The 15,912-nt window shown below is 63.2% G+C and overlaps 1 protein-coding gene across 9 annotated transcripts in view; it reads left to right on the top strand.

Annotated features, from left to right (window-relative positions):
• COL20A1 (collagen type XX alpha 1 chain) overlaps positions 1-7,962 on the top strand; it is a 30,001-nt gene extending 22,039 nt beyond the window's left edge. For 3 of the 9 annotated variants that reach the window (XM_047851141.1, XM_047851139.1, XM_047851137.1), the window contains 16 exons: positions 363-505; positions 743-852; positions 1,257-1,415; positions 1,506-1,583; positions 2,173-2,259; positions 2,927-2,980; positions 4,084-4,179; positions 4,259-4,312; positions 4,422-4,475; positions 4,757-4,810; positions 5,481-5,552; positions 5,979-6,014; positions 6,126-6,192; positions 6,396-6,533; positions 7,313-7,390; positions 7,806-7,962. In XM_047851141.1, the coding sequence (XP_047707097.1) occupies positions 363-505; positions 743-852; positions 1,257-1,415; positions 1,506-1,583; positions 2,173-2,259; positions 2,927-2,980; positions 4,084-4,179; positions 4,259-4,312; positions 4,422-4,475; positions 4,757-4,810; positions 5,481-5,552; positions 5,979-6,014; positions 6,126-6,192; positions 6,396-6,533; positions 7,313-7,390; positions 7,806-7,831 (1,306 nt within the window). In that variant the 3' untranslated portion in view covers positions 7,832-7,962. Of the gene's footprint in view, positions 1-362; positions 506-742; positions 853-1,256; positions 1,416-1,505; positions 1,584-2,172; positions 2,260-2,926; positions 2,981-4,083; positions 4,180-4,258; positions 4,313-4,421; positions 4,476-4,756; positions 4,811-5,480; positions 5,553-5,978; positions 6,015-6,125; positions 6,193-6,395; positions 6,534-7,293; positions 7,392-7,805 lie in introns of those variants that run through there. The other 6 variants (XM_047851140.1, XM_047851146.1, XM_047851145.1 and 3 more) reach the window with 6 other exon arrangements.
• The last annotated feature ends 7,950 nt before the right edge of the window (positions 7,963-15,912 follow it).

Genomic DNA, 15,912 nt, shown 5'->3' with positions numbered 1-15,912 from the left:
CGGGCCCAGAGACCCTCCTGCTGAACCTCCTTGACCTGCCTCCTCTCCACCCACGCAGAGACCCTGGAGAATGGGGTCTTGGCGGACCCTGCCCAGGATTGTCGTGAACACTGGCTGTGGCAGGGCCTTCCATCCCGGCCAGGCCTCAGGGCGCAGGGGGCTGTGGGCTGCGTCCTCAGGGCCCGTCTTGTTGAGCCCCCACCAGCCCAGGGGCACTTCTGTCCCTTGTATACCCCTTGTTACTGTTGGGGAATGGAGACAGGAGGGGCCCAGCGCCATCACAGAACCCTCTCTGCAGTCTCTGCATGGCGGGACCCCGTCTCCTCCCAGGCCTGCAGCGGCCCCCGCCTGTGTCCCAACAGTGACGTCCACCTGGCCGCCCTCCCACCGGAACACACAGTTGTCTTCCTCCTGCGTCTGCTGCCCGAGACACCCCGCGAGACCTTTGCGCTGTGGCAGATGACGGCCGAGCACTCCCAGCCCGTCCTGGGGGTCTTGCTGGACGGTCAGTCCAGAGGCAGGGTGGTGGGCCCAGGGCTGTGGGTCCTGAGAAACCCTGCCTGCAGGCCAGGCCGGGGGCCGCCGTCACCGGGAGGCAGGAGTCCCAAACAGGGGCCATGTCTGTAGCTCGGGTCCCCAAGGCTTGGGGTGCATTTGACTTTGCATGCTGCCCTGTCGTGGGGCTGTCCTGTTCTGTTTGGGAGGGGGGGGGTCTCACATGTCCCTCACCCCTCCCCTGCAGCCGGCAGGAAGTCTCTGACCTACTTCAACCACGACCCCAGGGCCACCTTGCAAGAGGTCACCTTTGACCTGCCCGAAGTGAGGAGGATATTCTTTGGAAGCTTCCACAAGGTGCTGGAAGGTTCCCGAAAGACCAAAGTGCACTTCTCTAAGACCGTCCGCTGCCCCCCACTCCCTCCCACTTTCCTCGAAAGTCATCTTGTCCTGTCCAAGCCTCTGTCCCTCTGATCCCCTCTATGACAGATGCCTTAGTTTGGGTCAGAGAGCATCCCAACCCTTCCCGGGTCCCAGGAATCCCTGGGAGGGGTCTGCAATACGTGTAGTTTGCTTCATTATACAAAGGGGAAACTGAGGCCCAGTGAGGGGGTGTCCCATTCGACCCAGGATGGAGTCAGGATCCTGACCCCCAGGTAAATGGGCTCTTTCTTCCCCATCTGGCCTGGCCTTGCAGGCACAGATGGGTGCTCACCCCCGCGGGGCTGCAGGGGGAACCCCTGGTGGTGTCTCTCTGGCAGGTGCATGTGGCTGTGGGCCGCTCCAAGGTCAGGCTCTATGTGGACTGCCGGAAGGTGGCTGAGAGGCCCATGGGGGAGGCAGGCAGCCCACCTGTTACTGGCTTTGTCATGCTGGGACGGTTGGCCAAGGCCCGCGGGCCCCGGAGCAGTTCAGCCACAGTGAGCATGGGCTTCGTCCTGCTGCACCAGGCTGGAGGGGGCGCCCCAGAGACCACAACCGTATCTGGCCGACCCTGCTTTGCATTATAGTTCCAGCTCCAGATGCTGCAGATCGTGTGCAATGACTCCTGGGCGGAGGAAGACATGTGCTGTGAGCTCCCTGCATCGGTAAGTGGGCCAGTGCCTGCCAAGGGCGCAGAGTCTGGAGGTAGACAGGAGGCGCATCAGCACGGCACCGGGAGAAAGCAGGGCAGCCTTCCTGGAGGAGGTGGTCTCTGGTCAGAGCCAGAGGCCTGGGCAGCTGAATGCAAGAGACCCCGGAGGCCAAGGCTGGAGTGCGTCAGGAAGCCGCCAGCTGCGGGGGTGGCCACTGCTGTGTACTCGGGGGCCACTTCCCTTCTCTGTGGGCGCAGTTGGGTGTAGACAGCTGGCCAGGAAGGAAGGGGCTCATCCAGCAAAGCCAGAGGGACTGCCAGAGACTCGGGCAGCCTCCGCACCATGAAGATGTGGGCAGGGCTCCTCACACTGTACCCACACGGGGCTTGGGCATGCTGGGGATTGGGAGGGACTGGGAGAGGGCCCGTGCAGAGCAGCCGGCAGTGGGGGGGGGGGGGGGGAGGGCACCAGGGACCAGCTCCCCACCCCTCACTCCCAGCCTCCCCGGCGTCCTGGAACCCAGCTGTCTGGCTGTCCGAGCTCTAGGTCAGACAGGAACAGGTGGGGGTCCACTTAATGAGTGGGGTCTCCTTCCTCCCAGAAGGATGGAGAGACCTGCCCTGCCTTCTCTTCCTCTTGTGCCTGTTCCTCGCAGACCCCGGGGCCCCCGGGGCCCCAGGGACCTCCGGTGAGTCCATCATCGGCTCCCCGGGTGACCTGGGCTCCTGGCAAAGCCCGCTGCCCCCTCACTCACACCGCCGAGCAGCCGAGCCAGCCTGCGCCAAGATGGGATGTTCTCACGAGCCCCCCAGTGGCCCCATCCCCCTGCCTCGTGAGACCCCTCCCAGCCAGCCTCTCCTTCCCTCTGCTTCCCTCCCCTGAGCCAACCCTGGGGGGCGGGGGGGGGGGGGGCCCAGTCAGTCTGCGGCACCGTGCTGGTGGTGGCCGGTGGGTGCGATGTGGCCTGGCAGTGAGTCGCAGCCATGTGGGCGGCCTCCATCCCAGGTGCTCTCGCTGTGGGACCCCCACCGTGGGGCGGGGCCCGCACCCCTGCCAGCCCCGAGGCTCCGGGGCCCGTGTGGTGGGAGCGTCGCTCAAGCGCACGGGCTCTGGCCTGGCCATCCACGGACCGCACCAGGCAGGGGCCGCAATTTGAACGGAGACCTGCCAGAACTGGTCTGGTGTACCCGGCGGCTGTGGGCGGTGGGGGGCGGCGGGGAGGGCGGGCTAAGCCTGGCCCTGGAAGACCCCTCCCCTCCCCCACCTGAACTGGGGGACTGTAGTCCCCGTGGGGCAGTGCTGCGGGGCCCTCGGGTGGGCGCCGCGGAAGCTCAGCCCGGTCTGTGTCCTGGTAGGGCCTCCCCGGAAGGAACGGAGTCCCAGGAGAACAGGGCTTCCCAGGCCCCAGGGTGAGTTGTGGGGGGTCCTGTGGGGCCGGAGGGTGGAGCCCCACAGCCAGAAGCCAAGTGCCCTCCCCAGTGAGGGGCCAGTTTCCCACCCCCGACCCCAGAAATCGCGAACGTCATTGACCTTGAGCAATGTGACAGGTGAAGTGTGTTGGCATTTCTCCTACAGGAGCTCCAACACCCTGTGGGAGTTGCTGGAATTTGCTGGAGTTTTCCCCTTGACAAATGTCCTTGGAATCCTTGCCGCTGGGTTATTTTTCGTATTAATTCTTGGGAGCACTCGACAGATTATGGACGTTAGCCGCATGTCTGTGATCTGCGTCGTGACCGGTGTGCCCCCCGCTGGTGTGGAGCTGGCGCGGGGACAGATAGGTTTTGTTGTGTGACAGTCACCTCTGGGTGTCCCTGTTTATTAGGAGATTTAGAAAATCAAGGGTGGATATTAAGATCTGGCGCTGCCTCAGCCGGACACAGCCAAATAATTCCTTTTCCTGGAGCTCTTAGTTTGGCGAATGATTTTAGCGCATTCCTGACACTGAACCCTTCCTGTACCCGTTAAACCGAGTACTTGTCCCCCGTTCGTGTGCTGCAGGGTTCTGTTTGCTGACGTTTTACTTAGGATTTTCTCATTGATATTCAGACATGAGAATGTCTGCAGTTTTCTTTAGGGAGTTTGGTACACTTATATGCTAAATTCACAAAAATTCTTTGAAAGCATTGATTTTGCCCTGGAATCTCAAACGGTGGAAGAAGAGTTTGTCCCTGGCCCTTAGGGATCCGGCGGCACACTCCAGCGAGGACGGAGCCTAGCGCTGGGGCGTCAGAGCTCTGACTGGCCTGTCCAGGTCAGCTCTGCCACAGGGCTTTCTGTACCCCTCCCGGTCAGGAAGGGAGAATGGGGTCACTGGCTCTGTGACCCGGAGAAGTGGCCAGGGTCAGTCCCCGGCTGTCGAGCAGGTCCCAGCACGACCCCTCCCGGGGTGGGCGGTGAGGCGAGGGCATCTCTGTAGGGCTGGGTCTGGCTGCCACGGTCAGCTGGAGGGCCAGGGGGGCCACTGAGGGCACGGTGGAGGCCTTCTTAGCCCCTCCCTCTCCTGTGTCTGCAGGGAGAGCCCGGGCCACCTGGACAGATGGGACCTGAGGGTCCCGGGGGTCAGCAGGGGTCGCCAGGGACCCAGGGCCGAACCGTGCAGGGGCCTGTGGTAGGTGCTGCCTCCCCTCCCCCTCCCCCCGGCTGCCTCCCCCCTCCTCTGGGACAGACTGAGTCCCTTTCCTCTCCAGGGTCCGCCAGGGGTCAAAGGAGAGAAGGGGGACCACGGAGCCCCGGGCTTGCAGGTAGTGGGATCAGATGCCCTCCGGGTGTGTGGGCAGGGAGGGCACGGGCTGGGGACCTGGGTCTCCGGGATGGGGCCTCAGCCTGGCCAGCTGTCTCTGTTCCTTCTAGGGCCATCCTGGTCACCAGGGCCCTCCCGGGAAGGTCGGCCTCCAGGGACCTAAGGTGGGAGAGAAGCCTGTGGTGGGGGGGGGGGGGGCGGTGGGGGGGGGTGAATCTCAGATAGAGACTGTGGGGGCAGGGGCCTCCCCAGCGGGGAGGGGAGGGTGGTCACTGCCAGGGGCTGGGGGCAGGCCCTGAGCTTGGCTGGCCTTGCCCCCCGCTCAAAGGTGTGGGTCCCTGGGTGCTGGGTTCTGTCTGTGGGGGTGACGTGGGCCACCGCGGGAGGGGCGTGTGGGGGCACCAGGCCACCCCCTGCCCTAGCCTGCCCTGTCCTCTGTCTTCAGGGAATGAGGGGTCTGGAGGGGAGTGCTGGCCTGCCTGGACCTCCGGGCCCGAGGGTAGGTCCTCCTGAGAGGCTCCCCCCCAGTTCCTAGGGCCGAACAGGTCAGAGCCTGCCCTGTGGCTGCAGCCCCCGCCCCCGCAGGTGACCCGGGGACTCCTCTCTCTCCTGGGCTGGAACCTGGTGGGGCTCCGCAGGGCGCACGAGTGCCCAGGGGCGGCTCCAGGCGAGGGTCTTCCTCACCTCCGCTGGGCAGGTCGGAAACGCCATGTTAGCACGGCCCCAGTCACTATCGGTCCGCGTGGCAGGAAAGTGCCCGGGCTCCCGGGTAGGCCGAAGGAGGGGGGACGCGTGAGTCTGGCGGCGGGGAAATGACCGGGGCCGTCTTCTCCTTCGCCGTGGCCTCGCTCAGAGGCACCTCCCCTCCCAGCCTGTGGTTCCGGGGTCTGTGCTGGGCTCAGTGCCGGGGAGCTGTCCCTGGGGTGGGGGGTGACAGTGGTCACACTCGAGACGGCCAGTGCCAAGTGGGGTGGGGTGGGAGGGCCTCTGCCCTAGGTACTCAGCCTGGACAAGCTCTGAGGCGGGTGAGAAGGCCCGGCCTGGCCTGCAGGAGGCAGGGACCCAGTCCGCAGGGAGCCAAGGCTGGAGGGAGGAGGACCCACGTCCTCCCGGGGCGGGGGGGGGCGGGGGGGGGGGAGGCTGCGGCCACACCCTCTGCACCCCTGCAGGGCTTCCAGGGCACGGCGGGGGCCAGGGGCTCCGGAGGGCAGAGAGGACTCCCGGGGCCTGTGGGGCTCACGGTAAGCCCCCTTCCCACCTACCGGCCAGCCGCTCAGCAAAGATGGGAGGCGGGGGAGCAAATTTGAGTAAATGCCTCCTTCCCGCCCAGTCAGGGCCACTTTGGAAGCTTGGGTTTGGAACTGATCTGCAGCAGAGGGAGCCCGAGATGGGAACGGCCAGGGAACAGGGCGGGCCTGGGGGCCCCAGGGTGTGGGGCAGGCCTGGTCCCACAGCTAGGCAAGGGCTCAGCTGGGAGGTGGAAGAAGGCAGGCCCCGGGCAGGCCCAGCTGGCGTCCGGGCCCGTGTCCCAGCTGCGGGGGACTCTGCGTTGCCAGCTCCCTGGGAGCGGCGGCCCCCAGCATGCAGCCCGCTCCCGGCCCGGGACAGGGTCCAGGCGGGTTGACTTCTCCGTGCTGACCCGCTTTTCTCCTCTTCCTCTATTTCAGGGGCTGCCGGGACCCAAAGGGGAGCGAGGAGAGAAGGTGAGTGAGGCCCCTGTCCAGGCTCCAGGCGCTTCCTGGGGGTGTGCGGGAGGCACCGGCCCCCACGCCGCTGGGCGCGGCGCTTGGCCACACGGCCCATCTGCCCTGCAGGGGGAGCCGCAGTCCCTGGCCACCATCTACCAGCTCGTGAACCAGGCCTGCGAGTCTGCCATCCAGAGTGAGTGGTGCGGCCTCCTCGCGAGGGCGCCAGAGCCCCCCACCCCACCCCCACCCCACCCCCGTGCGGCCTCTGTCTCACCCCAGCCGGGCCGAAAGGGACCGCGGGCACTGGCCATGCCCCAGTGAATCCGGGGGAAGTGAGCGGGGAGTCCCCCTGCCCCACCCCCCGCCCTGCTGACACCCCTCCACCCCTCTCCCCAGCTCACGTGCTAAAGTTCCACCATGAGAGCGCCAGGCCCCCCAGGCCCATCTTGCAGGCCCTCGGACACCCCAGCTCTCACGGTGAGGCCTGGCTCCCTGGAAGAGGAGGACGAGACGGCCCCCACCCTGAGGACGGAGGTACTGGCCCCCTTGCGGGGGGTGTGGGGGCAACTGCAGCTCCCTCCCAGTCCCCGGCTGGGAGTTCCGTGTGGCCCCGGCATCCCCTGCACCCTCCCTGGGCCGGGGTGCGGAGGCAGGGCCCCTGAGCCCACACAGAGGTCGCTAAGGCAGGACTGGACGCGGCCTGGTTTCCCCGGGGTCCTCAGAGGGCCCCCTTCCCCTTCCTCCCGGGAAGCCCAAGATTAGGGCCACCTCCTGCCCTGCCGTCCCCTCCCTCCTGTCCTTCCCACGTGCTCCCTCTCTCCTTGCTCTGATGCAGCAGGAGGCTTGGTCTAATGACCTTGTCACGCGTTCGTCCATCCGACTGGGGCCGTGGCGCTGGTCACGGCTCAGGTGCCGAGATGGATGGGAGGCTGATCAGGGGAGACAGAGCTCGTGGGCCTGGATGGGGTGGGGCTGTGGTGCCGCCCATGGGCAGGACTGTGGGGTCCTGCCTCACCCCCTGGGCTGGGCGTTGGGAGGGGAGAGGGCTCCCCTGCGGGAAGCCCTGCCCCCCACGGTCCGTCAGAGTGCCCCAGACACTGCCTTTGGGATAAATACCCTTCTTTGTACCCAGCCTCGTGGACAAGGCTGTAGGTGCCGTCACGAGGCCCCCCTCAGTTAACCTTAGCCACTGACCCAACGACACGTGCCTGCTTGGGGTCGGGTGCCCACCTCCCCTCAGTCAGAACAGGGTCCCTGAGAAGGGAGACCGTGACCACACGCACCCCGGTTCCAGCACACCCCCTTCCGCTCAGGTGAGCCCGGCGCCCTTGGTCAGAGGAGCAGCCCTCGGCTGAAAGGGAGTGAGCCTCCCGGACCCCTGGGGGGAACGGGTGAGCCCCCCACCTTTGGGGAGGAGGAGCTCCCGGGGGGCTGCTGGGAGGTGGGGGTGCAGCACGGACAGATGGCTCAGGAGCTGGTGAAGCGGCTTGGGATAGAACACGAGTGGGGGTTCCTGGGCCTTGGGGGGCCCGGCAAACCTGGAGACACGTGGAGGGGAGCCAGGAGAGCCCAGGGAGGCCCCAGTCAGGGGTTAGCAGGGCAGGAGGGTGGATCGGGTGGGCGAAAGGATCAGGGCCGGGGGCACCTGGCGGCAGCATCCTGGGGAAAGGTTCGTGCCCGGGGCTCGTGGCCCAGCTGGATGCACGGGGACCCTGGGGGCTCGGGTCCTCGGTGCCAGGTGGGCGGGGCTGCTGCCGTCCGGCTGGCTGCCACCTCCCTCAGACTGTTCACCCTCTCTCCTGCCAGGACGGCCCCCGTGCTGCCCGGAGTGACCCTGCCCCTCCCTGGACCCTGCAGGAGGAGCCTGGAAAGCGAGTCCCGGGAGGGGCCCGGAGGCAGAAGGTGGGGTGGGGGGCCTTCCCTCTGTACTGTTTCCACACTCAGATAAAGTGCAGCGTGCTCAGCAAGGGAGCGGCCTGCTCACTGCAGGGAGGGGTGTCCCTGGGACCCGGAGTCCGTCCCTGCCCAGTCAAGTCCAAGTCGCCCCACCTCCACCCTCAGAGAGACAAGCTGCCATCCCTCCGTGGCTTCAAGGACCGCCCCCCCCCCCGGCCCGCCCCCCCTGCAGCCTCCTGTGACCTTGTGACTCAGTGCCCCGGCAGCCCCACAGTCCAGGCCCTGCCCAGGACGGGGTTTCTCAGCCGCATTGAGTAGCCCGGGGGAGCTTGGAGATCGGTGCCCAGCCCCCTCTCAAACACTCGCTGATGTGACCTTCCCGGGCCGGTGTCAGGGGCTCCTCTCTCCCTAGTAGCATCCCCTCACTAACGACATAGCGTCCAGCTCGCCTCCCATGTGCTTGAGCCCCTGGGGACCCTGACCTGCTGGCCCCATGCCTTGTCACTGCCAGCACCCCCCTTCTCCGGCCCACCAGCCTGGACGCCACCCTGGCCGCCCCTGACCCTTACTTACCTGGATACCTCACCTGCTGTGGCCTACAAACACCATGTCATTTTCTAAACTGGGAAGAATTTGGGGCGGGCCTCCTTCAGACGCAGAGGCCAACATAAGCTTCCGAGGTGACATTTGCGCAGAGACAGGAACAAAGTGGGGAGTGGAAGACGGGAGAAGGTTCCAGCAGGGGCACAGCACGTGGGGGGCCTGAACCCACAGCACCACCCAGAAACGGCAGGAGGCTACACAGGCCGGAGCAGCCGGGACAGAGACAGCTGAGCCCGGGGCCAGGAGCAAGGTCGGCTCTGACAGACCCGGGGGTAGCACCGGGAGGGGGGTGGGGGGGTGGGGGAGGGGTGTGTGGTCTGGACTCAGGAGCGGGTCACCAGGGCTTCCGAGCAAGGAACTGATGGGACTCGCAGTCTGTTGTACATGGTCTGTGGGTAAGAACTCAGGGAGCCCCGTGGGGTCAGGGCCTCATCATTGCGTGCTGAGACGGAGGTGGCCAGAGCAGGCGGGAGGCCGAGCCTGGGAGGGGGGCGGTGGCGGAGCGACTGCGGGAGCCATCTGGGGCGGGAGCCCACCGGAGAGGGGTGCCGGGTCCGGTCTCAGGCGGGCAGCGTGTCGGCCACCATCTCAGCGTGAGCAGAAGCCTTGGGGCTGGCTCCCTGGGCTGCAGGCAGGCTTGGCCCAGGAGCGGCATGGTCAGAGAAGGGACCGGGGGAGACGCCCGCTCTGGACTGTCTGCTCAAGGAGGCGGGGTGCAGCCGGGGCACGAGAGCCCAGGCGGGGGGAGCAGGCACCAGCTCACCCCCCGTCCCCAACCTGCGACGCCCCGGCCCAGCGGGCTGGGGAGAGCGCAACCCTGCCGCCCGCCCTCCCCGGCCCTGCCTCCGGTGTGGCCGGCCGTGCGGGTCCGTGTGAGCCCACCGCAGCACCCCCAGTCCCTCCACACGTGCGTGTCCGGATGAACGCACCGCGCACGTGCTCGCGTGCGGCACGACTCTCGGGTCCAGGAGACAAGTAACAGGGAAAACGACATCGGAGGGACAGGGCCACGCACCGGGCAGACCGCGCCGCGCCCACCAGACCAACGAGGACCGACAAGGATGTCCTCTTGGGCCCATTAACCTAAAACTCCCAAGTTCAAAGAGGGAAGGATTGATGTAACGACACGAAGCCAGAATCAGTAAGTAGAAAGGACAGACAGCCGGAAACACGGCATGGAGGTTGCAAAAGGAGAAGCATCAGCGAGGCGGGCGGGCGGTTACGGACACGCGCCGAAGCCGGGCTGCAGGGTCAGCTTGAAGACGTCTCCCCTCGGGCTCAGAAAAGGATGAAACGGAGAATTCGAGTGTTGGCATCCACGTCGGGGGGTGGAGGGGCGGTCCAAGTGGGAAGAGGTGGGAAGTGAGGACTGGGGAATGTTCAAATAGGCAGTTTTTAAAAATTAGAAAATTAGAGAAGATCTCGGACCTCACGCTGAAGGGCTCAGAGAGCTGAATGGGATCGATTGTGAAGATACTCCCTTAGATTCTTTAATGCAAAACATGGTGAAGCGAATGGAAATACTTCTTGGAAGGATGGGTCAGCGTGGTGTCCAAGGCGGGAGCATGATGACCCGAAGTGTTGAGGGAAAGCACTCAAGTGTCACATCCAGTGAATTATCACTGGAATGAATGGGGCAAAAACATGTCCCGATCCACAAAGTCTCAGAAGGGGAAACACCTTCCCCCTGAGGGGTGGGGGGCAGTTCCCCAGAAAGGGGAAAATAACCAGAAATTAGATCCAATACACAGGAAAGCCCAGTCCCCGAGACACGTGATGACGTTCACTGCCGACTGGACAAAGAAGCCCTCCACGTGGACAAATTCTGCACTTCTAGATTGTTCCGCTGTGGCTGGTGCGTGGGAGGCCAGGATTCCTGAAGGCAACCAATGCGCTTGCTTTATTCGGAGATGGGCAGCCTGATATCGATTTATTAAACTCTTGGAACATATAAATCTTGGCAGCAGCCATGAGGAGGAAGAAAATAGAACGTATAACCTTCGAGATTAGCATTTCCTTTATGGGAGGGGACAGAACATGTAAACAGAAACATTTCCCAGTGTAGCAGAAATTACAATAAATATAAGTGAACTTCCAAACTGTGCTGAGAGGCACGACCCAGCTTTCTGCCTCTAGCCAGCTCGGAGCAGCCAGGGTTGGACTAGAGCACCCGGAAGCCAGGAGAATGTACGAGGTGGTCGTTCTGGGCGTTTCGACGGGGAAGGATAGTGTTTTCTGAAAATGGTGCAGAGGCAGCTGGAGATTTGAATCATGAACCACCCTCATCGAATGCCACGTGTAAAAGCTGGCTCGGAAAGTGTCATAAACCGAAACATAAAAGCTAACACAGAGCTTTCTAGAAGGAAATCTAGAAGTACAGACTCAAAACCTCGGGATAGGCACAGATTTCGTAAGCAGGGTCCACAAAGCAATAACCATAGAAGGAAAAAAGTAATAAATTGCACTTCATCAAAATTAAAAGCTTTTCTTCAAAAGACACCATCAAGGAAATGAAAATTGTAGTCACAGACGGGAAAGAAATATTAACAACTCATTAAAAGTGAATCCACGACACGGCGCTCAACAGCCCTGGTCTTCAGAGACGAGACAGCCACTCACGCAGTGCAACCCACACCCGGTGTCTCTGAGGCTGTCAGCAGGGGCGCGAGGCCACACGGCTGGGAAGCCCCTGGAAACACCTCCTGGGGCCTCCTGGGGCCCCGAAGTTCTAGTAGGTATTTGCGCCAGAGAAACGAAAACACGTCCACACAAAGACGCGTGTGCGTGTGCGCACGGGAAGCAGCATGATCCATCATAACTCCAAACAGGAAACCATCCAAGCGTCCATCAATGAATAAACAAATGGCGGAATATTCACAGACACAAGCAAATCACACATGTACTACCGGGGATGAACGGCAAAGCCCGCTGAAGCAAAGAGGCTGTGCACAAAGGAGAGTCCTCCATTTACATGAGGTTCTAGAACACACGAAGGCTCTAGTGCAACGGCGGTCAGGGCAGCGGCTTCCCGGGGAGGCGCAGGGAAGGTAGATGGACGTGTTCCATCCATCGACTTGGGTGGTAGCCACGGGTTGTCCACGTCGTAAACAGCGACAAGAGTCAGGTTAGCGGTTAAAGGTGGAAGCTGAGTGGCTATGTTGTTGTCAGCAAAGGTAGACTTCAAAACAGAATGCGCCAGAGAGGAAGGGGAAGTGACATGAGGCCAAGGGGGCTGCTCACCGGGAGGACACGGCAGCCCTCGATGTGACAGGGTTGCAGAATACAGGAAGCAAACGCTGACCGAGGAGCAGGGGACAGACCCACAGCTGTCCTCGGTGGCACTAACACCCGCGCGGGAATCGGGAGAGAAAGCAGACAGAAGACCAGAGCAGACCTCTCCCCTGACCTGACCTGGCCGGCATTGCTAGAACTTTCCCCAGACCACAGCAAGCGACACCTCCCCGTCAAGCACATGTGGAAGGCTGGCCCAAAACAAGTGTCACAAATTTCAGATCAAACCGAGTAGTTCTCCGTCTACAACAGAATTACGTTAGAGACCAGCACTGAAGCTGGTCAAAGGGAGCTGACAAAGGCCAATGATGGGCATTTTCTGGAAGAGTCGATTAACATTTGATAAGAAACCCATCTCACTACTTAGCTACCGAAATGCAGGGGACGGCACAGGGAGGCACAGCGTGTCCCCACCAAAGGCACAGATGACAACCCTTGCTGTGGACGGGGCAACCGGGCCCTGACGCAGGGAGGCAAAGTGACACAGCCTGTGGGCCAACCACCTGACCACGGCGGATCCCGCGGGGCACAGAGCGGTCCGTTCCCGGGGTTACAGCCAGTAGAAATGCACAAATGTACCAAAACCTGCCCCAAGATGCTCATAGCAGAAATACTAGCTGTCCCAGGGACGCCTGGAGGGCACCCAACTCTTGGTTTTGGCTCAGGTCACGATCTCACAGTCTGTGAGTTCAAGCCCCGCATCGGGCTCTGCGCGGACAGCATGCAGCCTGCATGGGATTCTCTCTCCCTCCCTCTCTCTTCTCCTCCACTCTGTCTCTCAAAATAAGTAAACTTAAAAGAAAGAAAGAAATACTAACAGCCCCAAACTGGAAACAGCCCGAATGCCATCGACTGGGAGACAGATAAATAAAGACCGGTGTATCCTCCCACGGCAAGCCCCGGGGCGGCCGGGACACGCCGACGGCGGCCGGTGTGGCTCGTGGATGGAGCGTGGACTCAGGCTGAGGGAAGGAAGCTGGCACAAGCGCACACTGTGTGATCCCCTCTCCGGCAAATTCCAGAAGAGGCAGGACTAATGGATGGCTGGGGGCTGGGGGCTGGGGGCTGGGGGCTGGCTGCACGGTCAGCCAGAGAAAACAGGTCAAGCTATGCCCTTGTCGCTACACCCATGCGACAGGCAGATATCCAGACGCGGCGGCAGTTGAGGGATGGGACCCCTGCCAGCCGGGTGGACAGCATCTGGCATGATCTGCGGGAACCCGGCAGGAACCCCACCCCCAACTTACCATTGTTATTCAGATGGAAAGGGAAAACTCTAGAATAAAAAGTCCCAGAGCACAGGACCATAGGAAAGGTCAGTGGTCACTGATGTGGGGACGCACGCTGGGACCACGGGCCCGGCCCGTAAAGGTTCAGGTACTAAGCAGTTTCCAAGGTCTCCATGGAAACTCCCAGGCCTGCCGCTGCGGGCCACGTGCCACAGGGCGTGTCCACATGCCCTGGCCAGCTTGGTCTGCTGCCCCAGGTGCCGTCGAGGGACTTAGAAACTTGGCGAGAAGGGGGAGGTGCACGGTCGCTTTGGACCTCGCACACGTGCGCGCCCACAGTTCTCTGTGCCCCGTCTCAGCTGATGCAGGTGACCACGTGATGCCACGGAGAGACCAGTGCCATTGAAAGAAGGATCTGACTCAATTTCCCAAGAGGGCACGCCATGCCCACAGGGCCACCAGGCAGGGCGAGGGGAAGGCCTGGGCCAGGGACCTGCAGGGCAGGGCGCACAGAGCCGCCCTCGTTGCCTGGGACCTGGCCCTGGGTGACTTCGGTGTCACGGCTGGGAGTAGCTGCTCGGAGTGGCCGGTGGTGATGCCTGGCCCCAGGCGGGGGTGGGGGGGGTGGGAGGGAGTGTGGCACACACATGTCCCGCTCCAGGCAAATGTCCACCACCCCCAAAACGGGCTGGCCCTGGGGGGCGTCTGTCCTCAGGCCCCCGAGATGCCAAACGTCACAAGATACAGAACATAAGAACGTGGTTAATACGAAGAGAGTTCAGGGCACGGTCCTGTGCGGTCACAGCGGCCTGAGCCATAATCCTCGAAAACGGGAAGGACGGTCTCCTCACAGGTGACGGGCAAGAAAACGCGCTTCCGTTTGCTCGGGTGGAGAACAGCGCCGAGCAGCTCCTTTGCTTTTACTGGCAGACCCAGGACCACGAGGGGTCTCGGCGATGCCCGTGGACCCCGTGCCGCAGGGCTCCACTCACGACCAGAAGGGGCCCGGTGGGCTTTCCGGGCGACCGTGGCGCCCTGGGTGTGGAGCGGAGTCCCGGGTCCTTGGTGTCTCGTCTAATAAAACTCCCCGAGGTGAGGGCCGAGATCGTGCACTTTGGTCACATGTGAAATCTGCCTCGATCCCAAAAGCAAAACCCTGGAGGCAAATACGACAAAATAGTGTGTGTCGTCCCCTCATCTGGCGTGAGGGGAACCCGGTATTTAGGTTTTTGTGTATGATTTTCTGACATTATTTATTGAGTCTCAAAAAAGCTCCACAAAGAAACAAAAACAGGGAAGGGAAAGGCAGCTTCTCCGTCCCAGCGGCTCCGCGGTCTCTCCTGATCCAGAAACGAGTGTCCGCGGCTGGGCCAGCGCCAGGGCCCTCCCGCCACCACCGCCGCACATCTGGAGCCGGGTCCGACGCCGTCAGGACTGAGGGGACGACATGTGACACCCGCCTCTTGCGAAGGCCGCCCGGACGGCCCCCAGCGGGCAGGTGCCGGTCAGACCCGGGCGGATGGGGCGGGACATTCAGAGCCTCGGGTCTCTATCCCGCTCCTGGGCGTGAGGACCTTCCGGCCCCAGTCAGGGTCCGCGTCACAGGCGCCTCACAGAGCGGGTGAGGGTGTGGCTGTGCCCCGGCACCACGGCGGACCGGGACCAGCGACCGGGCCTGGGCGGCGACCAGTCCTCGGACCGGATGCTTGGTCTGTGCTGGGTTCCGAACGTGACTCTTCTCTCCAGGCCGCCAAGTACCTCCGGACCCAGGCCAGGCGGGGCTCCAGGCCCAGCTCCTACCTGCCACACGGCACCCCTTCAGTCAGGGGGTCTGGGGAGGTACGATTTTGACCATCAACGTGAGGAACAGACTCCTTGGCCTCCGGGTGGCCTCTGAATACACTGTCCTCCCCCCCCTTCCCCGGCACTCGGGGCCTAAGGGCTCTGGAGAAAGAGGGAGAGCCCGGGGACAGCACATGCCCCCCCATGCCCCTCCCGGGGCAACGTTTCCCCAGGGTCACAGGGATACTATTGACGTCGCCTTGGGGCGGGGCGGGGGAATGACACCGAGTGCCCCAGCTGTGGCTCCTCGGCTGTGCCGGCCGCGGGATGAAAGCCAGGGCTGGGAGGCCTGTGGGGGCCCCTCACATAGGACATTTCTCTGGGACCACACTGCAGAGGGTCCCAGAGTCAGCCCGGGCAAGGTGTCCTCGGGGACCCTCACCATGGCCACCGAGCCTGTGCTTCAGAGAGGGTCTCCCAAGGGGCTGTGTACAGAGGGGACCCACAAGAGGTCAGGGAGAGCCCAGACAGGGACCCCGGACACTGGACACTGCTCCGGGACCTTCACCACTACCCGTGTCCACTGGGAGTCTGCAAATGCTTGCCCAGGACTTCCCAGGACCCCAGGAAGACAGATGTCCAGAGTCCCTGGTGCGAAGGGTACCTGTGCCCACGGGGCGCCTGTCGCTAGACTCCCCCGCACGCTGGCCCAGAACTCGCATTATCACTAATTTACCCAGAATAAAACAAAACAAAGCATCCCTGCTTGGACCCACCCCTGGCAGATGAGATTCCAGAGTCTGCTGCCTGGCCTCTGCGGGGGCCAAGAGAGCCAGCCCGAGGACGCCGGTGGGTGGGTGGGTGGGGGCGCAGATGCCCGGGCCTCCGTGATCCCACAGGGGTGAGGGGAACTGGGGGCTGACGGTGGCGGAAGGTCGTGGCCCTCGGGACAGTCGGGACTGCTAGCTGCTTGCTGAGTGGTCGGACGCGTGTCCTGGGCAGGAAGCCAACGTGTCACCATGCTCCAGATAAACTTTAATAAGACGTAGGCGGTGACCCGCCCTCCAGACAAGAACAGGCATTTCCTAGCCGTCCTTCCCAGCCCGGCCGCC

Source organism: Prionailurus viverrinus, chromosome A3, assembly GCF_022837055.1.
Source record: "Prionailurus viverrinus isolate Anna chromosome A3, UM_Priviv_1.0, whole genome shotgun sequence".
Classification (NCBI taxonomy): domain Eukaryota; kingdom Metazoa; phylum Chordata; class Mammalia; order Carnivora; family Felidae; genus Prionailurus; species Prionailurus viverrinus.
The sequence above is the reverse complement of the archived record's forward strand: the minus strand, read 5'-3'. Positions and strand labels throughout refer to the sequence as shown.